This window comes from Silene latifolia, chromosome 3 (genome assembly GCF_048544455.1).
Source record: "Silene latifolia isolate original U9 population chromosome 3, ASM4854445v1, whole genome shotgun sequence".
NCBI classification, from domain to species: domain Eukaryota; kingdom Viridiplantae; phylum Streptophyta; class Magnoliopsida; order Caryophyllales; family Caryophyllaceae; genus Silene; species Silene latifolia.
Window position 1 is genome coordinate 124,377,364 of NC_133528.1, and position 14,567 is coordinate 124,391,930.

General features: G+C 30.8%; 1 protein-coding gene across 1 annotated transcript; it reads left to right on the top strand.

Moving 5' to 3' along the window:
* The first annotated feature begins 229 nt into the window (after nt 1-229).
* LOC141647964 (transcription factor bHLH25-like) lies at nt 230-14,323 on the top strand. Its single transcript, XM_074456350.1, has 3 exons — nt 230-377; nt 893-1,167; nt 14,069-14,323. Exons 2-3 carry the CDS (start codon nt 913-915, stop codon nt 14,135-14,137), a joined length of 324 nt encoding a protein of 107 aa, XP_074312451.1. The 5' UTR covers nt 230-377; nt 893-912; the 3' UTR covers nt 14,138-14,323.
* Nucleotides 14,324-14,567: the final 244 nt, after the last annotated feature.

The following is a 14,567-nucleotide window of genomic DNA, read 5'->3' on the forward strand; positions in this document are numbered from 1 at the left end:
CAAACACTTTTTTGTATAATTAGTTACCTTATCAGTTCCTAATTTTCAGCTACCTAATCAGTTACCTTTTCAGGTTTCAGTTAACTTTTCAGTTTTCAGCTACATTTTCAGGTTTCAGCTACCTTTTCAATTAGTTTTACCAAACAGAGCCTAAGTTTGTGACCAGCGACCACTCACAAGGAACAAGTAGGATTTGTTATATTAAATTTCAGGACTTTTTTATATGGTTGCCTTTTTATTTCAACTTTCAGTATTTTCTATAAAATCTAAGAGGAATGGCGACACACGCAAACCAGTAACTAAAGACATACACAATTAATTGCCTGATCTAGATCAAGCTCAGTCATAGAATAGCTATATCAGTGACCTAACTTTAGGTATTCATCTCATTTCTTCTTCTTATTCTATACTTTCTTGCTGAGATATGTTATACTCGTTCTCTCCCGATCATTTGTTTACCTATTTTATTTCGGGTGTTTCAGTCAATTGTTTAGTTTTCTATTTTAGGATTGCCTTTGATGGCAATTTGTTCAATTTATCATCATTCAATAATTGGCTTTCTTTGCTTTTGTTGGTCTTTGTGTCAAAACTAAAAATAAACAAATGACTAAGACCGGGGCGGTATATTGCTGTCTACTACCCTTTGTGGTGAACTCATACTTCGGAGTTTGGGGATTTGAATGATAGGTTGTAAATACGGACAATATGTTCAATGAAGATATATAATTGATTTTTTTTTTCCAATATATGCCCTAGCTAAATTGGTTACTTTTCTCTTAAATCTCTTTAACATGTGCTTTTAGAAAAACCTAACTTTTTTTTAACAAATGAGTACCCTTTCAAAGAAAAGAATATGATTAACTTTTTTTTTTTGCAATGGATGCTGTTTTAGCGATTGACGGCCTCAAAGAGATGGATAACAAATGTGGAGACATTGAGGTAGATCAAGTAATAAGGAGCAGCAGTTCGTCTGCTGATAATGAAGATCTTCCTGTGATTAATGTTCGATTTTCGGGTAAGAGTGTCCTCATTAAGATAACTTGTATGATGCAAAAGGGTATCACAACCAATATTATGAACAAGGTTGAAGATCTAAACCTCACCATCACTACTGCTAATACTATGCTTATGAAGGAAACTACACTCAATATTGCCATTATTGCCGAGGTACATACATATTCTACCTAATTAATTCAACTTCATTCTCAACTTCCTTTTATTTAAACAATTGGTCTTGCTTCAGACGGACCATTTTGGTCTGAAACAATAAAACGGTATTTTATAACCATTTTACAGCCAAATGTAATCACTATTGAAAAACAAGTTACCACAAGCTTGATTACTGACAATACCATTGTGGTTATATTTAACAATAAAATGGTCATATATTGTCCGTCTGAAACTTCAGACGAAAAGTGGCCGTCTAAAAAAAGAATTTGCGTTAAATCACGTTGCTATCTATACTTTGTACGCAACTCCTTTGATTGGGACCGGTAGTTTAGTATCTTGTCCTCTCTATTTTAATCCCCCCCTACTACTAAGAGAATAAAAATTCTCAAAAGTTTTCCCTCCAAACTCCACCTACTTATGTAAGGAAAGAAATAAAAATTTTCCCATTAAGCTATAATCTTTTTCTTAAAGCATGACTTTTTTTATTAATTCTAAATTATAATTATATAATGTTTTAATCAAAATAAAATAAAAGGAGTATAAAATTATAAAATATAAAATCGTTAATTTTTCTTCGAAAATGACTTAATGCATACTTAAACTATATAAAACAATAAAATAATATTATTAGCTACGTGAAAAAAAACTCATTAAGATAATTTAAGCAAAGTTATAAAATAAAATCAATAACTTTATGTTAAAAAAAATTCATGACATACTACGTTTTTTTTTCTCATATTAAAATACAATTAGGTGAAATATAAAAAATTGAAGGTATAAAATTTGGAATGAATCCTCCTATATACTAAGAGAATAAAATTCTCCAAAGTTTTCCTCCAAAAAGGTATCAAGCTAAATAAGAAAACAAAAATACTTCTTTCTTTAAATTATTATCATTTCATCAAAATATAACCTTTTAATCAAATAATAATATTTTCTTTGAAAATCTAAATTATAATTTTTTTAGGGATATTCTACGGTGTACCCCTGAGTTTTTGAGTTTTCTAAGTTGTACCTCCGCTTTTTGAAATTCTATGTCATACCCCTAAACTCTATATTATAGTCTATAACATGACCTTATTAATTGTCTTTGTTAACGTAATTCGTTAGTTGATCGACTATTTCAGTCATTCATGCACCAATCACTCCTTAACACGCCCGCTTAGTTATTAGCCCATCTAATTATCAATTAACTCGCTTAATAATCAACTAACATTTCCAAAAATGCACAAAACTTTCATTTCGTTTTTTTGCTTTTTTAAATAGGTATTAAAGGTAATTTGTAATTGTTTAAAGTTAGTTTGTGATTATTATTATAAAAGAAGATGATATGATGTTAATCAATGAGATTTGAGGTTAAAGAACGATTGTTTAAGAGACAACGAGTGAAGAGAGTGTTGCAAGAGGTCATTATACGGATGAAGTAAAGAGTTCAGGGGTACACCGTGAAATATAAAAAAAGCAGGGGTACAACATGGAAAACGCAAAAACTCAAGGGTACACCATAGAATTTCCCATTTTTTATTAAAGAAGATAAATTCACTATAATTTTATAAACTGTAAATTTCTAAATTTTTGTTATGTATTATTATATATGAGAGAATGACTTGACACATTTTATATAAAACAAAATATTAAACTGATATAATTAGCTTCTTCACAAAAAAAATAAAAAATCATTAACATAACTTGAGAAAATTTATTATTTGTAATCATTAGTTTTATGTTAAAGAAAAAAATCATTAAACATATTTTATAACTTTACTAAAATTCTCTTGATTAGTTCATAGTTCATTTTTTTCTCATATCGAAATACGATGAGGTATATGAAAAATTAATAATGTATCAATTTAAAATATTTAAATAATAACTAAAAATAAAACCTCTATATATACCGCAAATGTGCGGGATTTACACTATTAAATACCAATAGTATAATTGTTACATTCTCTAATATCCCTATCTAAAAAACCGCGCATTTGCGCGGGATCTATACTAGTTTCTTAACAAACTGATCTACGGATTATTTATTTCATCTAGAATAAAATCATTTAATATAATTGTTGGGGTCTTTCTATATGTGTGTGAGGGTATCTACATCGATAGGAAAATAGTAAACGGAGTAGCTTATAAGTAAATGAGATAATCCTACTACCAATTGATTTTACACGAAATTTCACCTACAGTAATCCAGTCTCATGCACCTATTTCTATAAGTCCGCTGTGAAGGACTCAAAGTATTATCTCACCCTTAAAAAGAACACTAACAATAACTTATTTTTTGGTATTACAAGTACAACTTCTACGACTCAAGAATAATGAAAGGAATAAAGAAGATTTATACTCTCTAATTAAGGAAGAGAAATGTTATGGACAATCACTTTCCGATAGGTCTTTTATATGATTGTCTCCTCTCACATACATACAAGTACTCCTTCCTTTTTGGTCATTTATTTACATTTGTTTTTCTTACAAAGATCATAAAAAGATAATGAAGTCAATTATTAGATGTTAAGTGGACCAAATTGAGTGTATAAGATTAATTACTCATCAAATTAAAATATTCCTATAACAGAAAGGTAAACAATTGACTGAGACACTCCAAAATGAATTAGCTAAACAAATGGCTGGGACGGAGAGTATAAAATAATACTCCACTTATTCCGCTTTTATGATACAAGTTATTTTAAATTAATTGTCTTTTTTCTAGATATGATATAGTAAATGAGTAAAATATCAATATTGTTTCTAAACAGTGAATCCGTTTTTAAAATAATGCTCAAAAATAGAGTATTTGTCGTTTTGGGTCGGTTTTGAAAATATTTGTCAAAATGGTGTCCACGTAGGCTTTATGTTTTTCAAAACCTGAAACACGGAACAAACACGCCATCTCTTCTCCCTTACTACTAAGAGAATAAATTTTCTTCGTTTTCCCTCCAAAAGGCATCAAACTAAATAAGGTAACAAGTAAAAAAGAAAAATTCTTTACATTATTATCTTTTCAATTAATATATTCTTCTAATTAAACTCTAATTTTTTAATTAAAATTCATATTTATGACTTTTTCAATAAAATCCATAATTTATTATGCCATTGTTTCCATTTCCATAGATATTATTTTTCACCAGTTATACTCTAAAATTACGCAAATCTGCCTTTTATGTAGTCTTTAACATAATTATTGTCATCACTTACACCCTAAAATTACGTAAATCTGTTTCTTATATTATCCTTCATCAGTTACACTCTAAATATGGTGTATATTTTAAAGGAGCTAACATTTTTTATGTATTTTTTTAATTAAAAATAAAAAAAATATTAGTCTAATTATTCGTAAATCGTCTTTTTAAGTGCGTAGTATACTGTTTTTACCTGTTTTGTTACAAGGTTTATACGCGTTTAAAATCACTTAGTTGTAATTTAATGTCATAAATTAGTTTCATGCAATGAAATGTAGCATTATAGAGTTAGTTTTTATAGTAAAGTAAAAATGGTGTAAGACAAAAATAGTTTAACTTAAAGTATTTTTTGATGGTAATAAACTTTTATTTTCTACCTCTTACTAAGATTATAGTAGTACATTATAACATTAAAGGTACAGTTAATTTATGCAATTATTAATTTAATGAGAATGTCTCTTTATAAAGCAAAAAATACCGTGCTGTAGCACGGGGATCTACACTAGTTACAGAAGTACTAAGTAAGAAAAAAAACTTCTACAAAATGGACTAAAGCAAACACTCTATTAGGAATGGCGGGTTTTGGGAAGGAAACACGCCATTCCCATTGGCGTGTCTTTGTATAATTTTTTTTTTTTTTTAGTTAATGGAAGTTCGTCAGTTCGAGAAAAAAACTATTATAAAGGCACACCAATGCTAATGGCATGTTTCCTTCACAAAACACGCTATTGGTAATGGCGTGTTTGTTACGTATTTTAGGTTTTGAAAACCCGAGCCTACGTGGACACCATTTTGACAAATATTTTTAAAACCGACCCAAAACGATAAATACTTTATTTTTTAGCATTATTATAAAAAACGGATTCCTAAAAAGTTAACTACCACGCCCTAAATCAAAATAATGTCATTGTCCTTATTCTCTTCTAATTTAAGGACAATTGTTTTTATACAATTATTTTTTAAATTTTCCGCAAAATAGAATAGGAAATAAAATAATAAAAGTGAAATGAAATACTCGGAGTAGTCACTTTTCAGTAAGCAAAATGTGATATATTTTATTTGTTGTGATAGAAAAGGGTTGCAAAACAGGAAAAAAAATAAGTTTTTTTCTAAATTGTAAATACCCTTCCCCAGTCCTCATCATGAAAAGGATACAATAGATTATTACGTGCGATCGTTATATAGTGTGACGGATAAAAATAATCACTCTAATAAATAATGGCCATTTTAGGTATAGAATTATAAAAATGACTACTAAAAGGGACACACAAAGTTATTATGTGTGATCGTTATATAGTGTGATGGATAAAAAATGATCACTCTAATAAATAATGACAATTTCTTTTCTCTTTTATTTTTTATTTTTTATTGCAGTCACCTTTTCTTTCTCTTTTCTATTTTAGATGTGAGTTTGTGTGTTTTATGTGATTCAAATATAATTACATATTTATTTACATATCAGTAGGTCATATGAGAGACCGTCTCCACTAATTTAGTGGAAGACATAATAGGGAAAAGAGAAATTTAGTGGGTCCCTCATCCTATCATGTGAGAGGTCTCTCAATAACGCTATTAAGAGACCATCTCTATGGAGTTTTTGTGCATATAGAATTACAGCTAGTCTTGCTATAACTAAAGAGGGGTCAAATAGCTTGAAAGTGGTGACATTTTTGCCCCCACCACCCTACATTTGCTTATCCTATTATGAATGTGATATTCTACTTGGCCTGTCTTTAATTATAGACGGATATGTGTCGTTTATAATGAGATTTTGTGATAATGTGTTTTGTGTGATTAAAATTTATTTTCTTAACAAAGAAAAAAGGAAAAAATAAGAGATTTGGAGGGAGTACACGTTATTCACATGTACACCTCAGTACATGTGTACTGCCACCATTATCTCAGTACATGTGTACTTCCACCATTATTTATTCACAAGTCTGGTCCAATGTTTGGCATTTTCTTACATTTAGCATTGTTTTCCTTTTTAGCAACTTTTTATAAAAAAAGTGATTATTCAATCATCTTAAGGTTTGAACCGTGTTAAACACTTATAAAGTTATAAGTTATACCGAACAATTACCCAATTTAAAAAATAAAAATAAATAAAATCATTATTAAACCTAGGCCTGTTTGATAAACAACGGATTAACATTAGCAGAAGTAGATTTAGAAAGCAGATTTGACTAGCAAAATGATTTAACAGGTTTGACTACTAGATTTATTTAGCAGAATTGTTTTAGAGGTGTTTGGTAATTGACGGTTTTAGATTAGCAGATTGTTTAAATCATTTATAAAATGACAAATAAGGATATGAACAAATTATTTATTACATATATAAAAGGAAGGTTAGTATATTTTAAGGGGGTAAATAAGATATTTTTTTCTTTCCAATCCACTAACCCAATATCCTGGTAGGAGCAGCATATTGGACCCCAATATGCTATTTCAATATGTCATTAACCAAACGCTCTAAATAGCATATTCGTAAGTCAAACATGCTAAACCTATCTAATATGCTGAAATTTGACCAATATGCCATTTACCAAATAGAGCCCCAATCTTTCTCTCCATTATAGTCTCCACCCTAACCGATACCACTATCTCTCACTAGTCACTACTAATTATCATTTCCAACAAATAACCCAAGTACCTACCTAGCCACAAGAGCAATTCTAGGATTCGATAATAGAAGGGGGTGCATAAGAAAATTTTACAATGAGAAAACGATTATATATAAAAAAAATCTTATTTAAATGGATAAAATGTATGGTAAAAGAATATTAAAAAAAAAATTTGCTTAATTGAAGGATTGAACATATCACCTTTTGGTAAGAAAAAGTATCACTAACCACTTGACCAACATAATTACTGTGCCCACCTCTCCATCAAATTTGTATTAAGTTTTGGAAAAGGAGGTGCAGATGCATCCCTTGCACCCCTAAGAGAACCACCTTTGCCTAGCCAGTAACCACCAGTAGTGACCCTGAACACCTTGTAATCGCCTCACACGAGAATTTGTGATTTGTGTAAAAGTCTAGTTTCAATCAATGTAATATTATTTGGTTCACAATATCTCAATATTTTTTTTTTTTTGGTAAAATGTAAGTAATATTATACCAAAAGAACCATCACCGGATTACATCAACTGTTTTTAAACTTCAGAAAACGTACAGCAAAAACCATAAAGCGAGTAAACTAATTAATCCACTCCTTGTAATTGTCATTAGTTGGTCTCTGTCGTTGTATCACCTGCATTCGTAACATTATATCATCCTTCACTATTCTGAGTAACACTTCAGGCCTTACCAATCTAGCTTCCAGCCGGCATTTGTTTCTTTGTTCCCAAATTCGATAAAGTAGAGCTTGCATCCCAGCTGCCACCATTTTCTTCCTTAGCAAACTTCTGAAACGCTTCTTGATCCACCAGTGAACAAACTCAGTCGTTGGAATGCTAACCTTTAGCAGGTCATTCAGCAGTCCCAAGCATTTTTTGCTATACTCACACTCAAAAAATAAATGCTTATGGTTTTCATCAGCTCGTCCACACATTACACAACCCATATCTTCACATATCTGCATCTTTTTCAGTCTATCCCTAGTGAGAAGCCTACCATGAACAGCAAGCCATCCAAGAAAACAATATCTCAATATTAAAAGAATTTATATTACAATTACTTATTAACTACAAGTAAAAGTTATCGACTTCAACTTATTTGGAAAATACTTGCGATTATAACTTAGGACAATATCAATGCACAAATTCTCATTATAACGGACACTATCCGTCTATTGCTATAAACGGATAGTGTTCCTCTCATAAATGAAAGTGGATAGTGCAAGTGGATGGAAAATGGATACCCCCACTTATATTACCCACTTTCATTTGTGAGAGGGACATTATCCATCTATAGGTATAAACGGATAGTATTCGTCTATAATGAGATGAACTGATAGCAATGGTAAATGTTCCATACCATTTTTTTTTTGCCACATAAACATACTTTATTACATATAAAACTTGTTATCTTTTCCTCGATGATAAGGGTGTGTTTGGATATAAAAGTGGAGGAAAAGGGAAGGGAGAGGGAAGGTGGAAAGAGAAAGGGAGCCAAGGGAAGAGGAGGGCAAATATGGTGTGAGTGTTTAAATACAATTTCTTTCTAAATTCTGCCTATTATGGAGAGATTTTGATTTGGCTTGGAGGAGGATAAATGAATTCTTCCATATCTCCACCCCTCCATTTTCTTCCAAGTTCCACTCTTATTTATTATCCAATTAATGGATTTTAAATCTTCTATTTTTCCCCACTTTCTTTACCATTCAAATTAAATCTCTCATAAGATTGAGGGATTTGGAGGGAAAAGAAAGAGAGAGAGTATGGAATTTAAAATTCCTTGTTTAGGTAACAAATGAGGGTGGAAGGAAATGGAGGGATCTAAATTCCCTCCTCCAAGTCTAATAAATTTTTTTCCATAATAGGCAAGATTTAGGGAATTTGTACACCCACACCATTTGCCCTCTTCTTCCCTTACCACTCTTTCTCTTCCCTCCTTCCCCCTCCCTTTCCCTTCACTTTTACTATCCAAACACACCCTAAAAGTTCTATAACATCTTTTTAGTGGGTCCATAACACCTTTTCTCAATTGTATATTCGGTCCGTTTTTCTTAAGACCATTGCTTTTGGTCTGAAATAAGACGGGTAACATGTCATCATTTTACAATAAAATGTTGTTATTTTTTGATAACATGTTACCATTATTGTTCACATCATTTTCAGGGTAAAAAATGACACCTCTAGTCATAACATTTTGTGAATTAATTGGTTACATTTTCTTAAAAAATGGCAACATTTTATCCGTCTGACAAATAAGACCAAAAGTGTCCGTCTGAAACAAGAATTTGTGTTGTATATTTTGGTCATCTACACATGAAACTCATTCTTAGTTTTAGAAATCAAGTTCATATAACGAACTCCTTATTATGTAAAATAATGGGTATGAAGCTTCTTATAAGATGTGAATTTTTTTATTTATTCTCATTACTAGTGTAATGCTCGTGTGTTGCACGGATTCTAAAATAATTGTCGAAATATAAAATGCGTAAGGACGTTTTAGCCTGTATTGTGTAAAGGAATTCTAGATCCATTTTAATGTTAACATATTTGATTAACAATAATTATCACTTAGATAGTAGTTATTGGTAAACTAATCAACACTTATTGGATTACACATTTTTTTTCCTTTAGATAGTAGTTTTGAGAAATTTAATTGGTAAAACAAAACAAAAAATGACAATCCATTTGTATTTTAAATTGTTTAACATTGCATGTGTTACATACAACATGTACACATCTTCTTTATTTTGATCTTTGAATCTAAAGTATGATAAACGACTAATATAGATGCAGTCTGCAGTACACCCTTAAGACTCCTAGATCCCTTCTTTTTGGACCTCTCCTCCCCACCTTAATCATGTGTTTCATATATTTATTATTGTCAATGTCTCTTGAAACGTTTCTGATAATGAGTTTAACGTGCTCTTTTTTCATCACCAAAATATTTTTGTTACTCAATTTCTTTTTAACCCCGTTGGGACTGTTATATCAACTCTCGATGCTCCTATAAAAGTTTCTTCTTAGACTTCTTTTATTCTAAAGAGTGCTCTTACCCTCACCTTACCCTTCTTTTCATGACCAACGTTAAATGATTATGTTCTACATTAACCATCGTTTCTTTTCTTGTAGCTTGGTTAGTGGGGCTATACTCCCACATAATGTTATTCTGTCCTCTCGAGTTTTGCCTATTTCACCTTCTTGTAACATGTGTCACCATCATTCTGAGAATATTATCGACATTGTTTGGGTCTGTCCCTCGTTTTGTCAGCTCATGATTACCTTCTACTCCTTTAAATTGACCTTTATTCTAGACTCATTCAAAACCTTAATCACTTCAACTCGTCTTGATTTACTCTGATCTTTTCTCCTTAATCTTTTGGTGGTTTTGGTCAACTCTGTGTTAAACCCTTGGACCCGTAGTGACTTTCTTCTATTCATTTTCATTGCTCTTCTTGATCTGTTGCCAACACTCTTAAAACCTAGCCTTAAACACCTGTTAACCCAATCTAATAGGCCCTCCCGATTTCTGATGGCACAAAATGAATGTAGTCGCCTTCTTTTGTACTTTTGCTCTTTTGGTGTGTATTGGTTGGATTGCCCGAGATCATTTAGAGCAATGGTTAATGGATGGACTTTCAAGTGTACAACTACTTACCCCTTTTTATCTTATTTCCCGTGCAATCGCGTGGGTTGTTAAAACTTGGAATATTTATGAAAAGGTACTGCAGACTTGAAATTGTTTATGTTTAAATTTCTTTAAAAATGTCGTCTGCTAATATTTTTAAGATGTTTTTCTAATTGATCAAACCGAATACAAAAATCCAATTGGCTTTACAGTTTGAACACATAAACGCATGTCAACATATAAACAAACGTAATTAAGAAAATATTTATTTGTCTTATTTTTATTTATCTTTTTTCATGTTATATGATTATTTTGAGAGATCCCTCAATATTATATTATGTATCTATTTACGTTCTTTTTACTTGTTTCATGTTTTTATTACATAGAAGAGTCGAAAATAAACTAATATGAGATATATGATATAGCCTATGATATTATTTTCCTAAATTATACTACCGATCCGATACATAGTACTTTACTTATATTGTGTAACTATTTGTGCAAATCTTACTAATAAATAATATTTGGTTGAACCGAATTTTTTGATTGGTTATGTTTTCTTTTTATATATATTACGTATCGCTACATTATATTTGTGTGAATTTGATTTTAGATTTGAAAATCACTCTATTTCCATTAGCGACACCGATCTTTCGCCAAATATTTTTTATGTGCGTGCACTCCTTTCAAATGTTTTTTGGATTATTTAACATAAATACTCGGAACTATGCACGAGCTTCTCATAATACTCCAACCTACATTTTAACTGAAAATAAACCAAACTTTAACTATACTCTTCTCAAATTAGACTGACATGACCGACTACTTGATTTACCGGTCATCGGCATTTTAAATTTGATTTTAATTAATAATATTATGGTAATAAACTATTATTAATAATCTTTAATCGTATGATTCATATCATAATAAAATTAGAACCACCCTGTGATAACCCAACCCCGCCATAAACAGAACACCCCACGGCCCCCACCCACCAACCCCATAACCACCCCCAACCACCACCACCACCACCACCACCATCACCACCACCACCACCACCACCTTCACCTCTCCTCATTTTCCAAAATCATCAACTAGCCCTAACCATTAACCGTGTATCTGGGCGACAATCTTATTTAATTATAGTAGATTGACGAAGCTCTTGTTAGATTTGTCGGTATATTAGTAACGATTCACTGTTACTGAAGAATGAGGCGTAATGGAAGTTTGAACAAGGGGTCAAACTAGGGTAGTTATGATAGAAATTATAGACCACTAAACCTTTGTCAGACAAATGGTTGATGAGTATTGCAAAATAGTTATCCGCTAAATTATTAGAAATCAAGGTTCATATGCTTGGTAATTCTATTAAAAATAACTGAAAAATGGAGCGAAAACCACTCTGAACCTCAATTTAATTTGGCAGTACCACAACCATTTCCGCCGTCATTCACAGTGGCCATAGCCCTGTTCCTCGTTTATAATGTCCAGATCTGATGTTATTTATGGTGTTTATGGGATCAGGGGCTAAGCAAAAAGTGGTGCGGGCGTGCACTGGTGGTGGTGGGAATGTTTGGGTTGCGATGGTTGCGAGAGAGGTTGAGAGTTGTAGGTATTGTTTAGGTCGAAGGTTGCCGGCGGTGGCCCATTAATTTGCAGGCGGAGGTGAAAGTTGACGGAAGTGGGTTGGACGATAGTCAGGTAGGTGGGTAGGTGGATAACTGGGTATTGATAATTGAGGTAGGACTTGAGAGATGATCAGATGAATGCTTTCTTCTTCTTCTTATTATATTATTATTATTATTATTATTATTATTATGTTGTTGTTGTTGTTGTTAATAGTGTGGTTTATTTTGAGATTAAATGAAGTTTGGAGTATTTTGAGAAGACCGCTAATAGTTTGGAGTATTCATATGAAATAACCCATGTTTGTTTATCTACATATTAATCATATGGTACTAAAATATTTAGTAATGTAACTTAATTTTTATTATTAGGTCAATATAAGCATGGTGACTAATGAATATTATTGAAACATTAAATATAATTTATATTTATAAAATTATTGATTTCGATTTTTAATTGAGGAAAAAACGGGAGATGTGTATGTAATGGTTAAGGCATATTTGAAAAAATTTGAAATTTTTAACTAAAACGTTGAAATTTCCGACCGCCCTCACCCCTACTAGCCCCTCTAACTCCACCACTTACCCGACCCGACCCATTTTGAACCAAATCCTTGAAAACCTGAATTGTCTCGACCCGAACCTGGTTCGGTTGGCTTGTGTTTCCAAGTCTATCTTTGTCCCAATTATTTTTTTTATATTTGATTAAAATATTCCTCATAAAATTAAAAAGATAAATAAATAACGGGACGTAAGGAATGTCAGACTTTTTTTTTTCTAAGCTAAGCTAAGTTATCATCTACCTTTTAAAAAATCATCATAAGAAAAATCGTTGTTTAATACGGAGTATATTACTACGTGTGTAGTAGAGGTTGTACATCCCAAAAAATTTGTGCAAATCTAAATGATATATATATATATATATATATATATATATATATATATATATATATAGGCAAATACGCTATTATAGCAAAATTTCAAGCAAATGTCGAGAAACTATTATGATGAAATAAAATGAGCACGCTTGCTCTCAGTGGTGGAGCTGGGAGGCGGATCAATTTCAACTTGTCATAGGAAACAATCAAATCATTTAACAATATTTCTAGAATGATAGAATTCCTATGAAATTCATTTGCATTCTCGAGAGTAGTCAGTACTAAACAAAATTAAGTCACTCAGATTGGATTACAAAGACTTGAAACTACTATTAAATTATTAAATATAATATTTAAAATATGATGGTTAGCTAATTACAGTACTAAAATCTATTTCTATATTATTTTTTATGTTAATTTTTAATTTTATTTTAAGTGTTTAAAAAATTTTGAACTTACAGAAGTTTTATGTTGTTAATTAATATATTGAATAATCCGTATAAAATTGGAGTCTATAAATATATATCTAAGTTTTTTTTACGATAGTATATCAAAGTTTTCATATATATAAATAAATACGAACATTAAGAAACAATCTTCTAATTCAAATAGAAAAGTTGAAAAAAAGTAATTATAAAATAATAAGTGCACAAATATTAAGAAATAATTTTCTAATTCTAATCAGAAAATTATAAATGATTAGTTATTCCTAATTCTAATAGAAAAATTGCAATTAATTAAATTTAAAATTTAATTAAGTGTTTTAAAAAAGTTGGAGACTACCACGTCGCTCGAAAAAAGCCTCAAATATATATTTATATTATTATATATTGATTGATTATTGCCCTAGTAAAGTGACCATGATTGTCTAATTAAAACACATTATACAAGAAGGTATAAATACAATGATTACGTTGTAAATGACTCAGCTTAAATATGTACGAGTTATAATTGATACGTTTGTTTATATGCAGATGGATGAACCAGGTTTCGAATCAACAATAGAGGATATTGTGAGAGGTCTGCGTTCGATTCTTAAGTAGATTCATCATTTTTATTTCTTTCTTTGTTTTAGCAATTTGGTTTATCAAAAAAAATTAAGTATACTCAGTGGGTTATATGTTATCGTACACCCTACTTAATAAGAATGTAGGTTTTATCATTGATTGACATATATGATGAAGATGTAAACCGAGTGTGCTTAAGAATTTTTCTTGCATGTGTCTTTATTTATCTTTCCTATCATCTTCGTGCTATTTTTTTTTTTTACAAAAGAGGGATGAAGCCCCGGATTAACTAGAATTAATAATACGAGGGATTGCTACTCAGAGGACATCTTCTTGGAGAATTCGTTGCTAGCTTGATCATTGTTAACGTTATTCTCTGACATGATTTAAACCGTTTTAATCGAACATTACGTAAATTAAGTTACAATTTTTTTTTAAAAAAAAACTGTCTTTTTTGTTTCAGAAA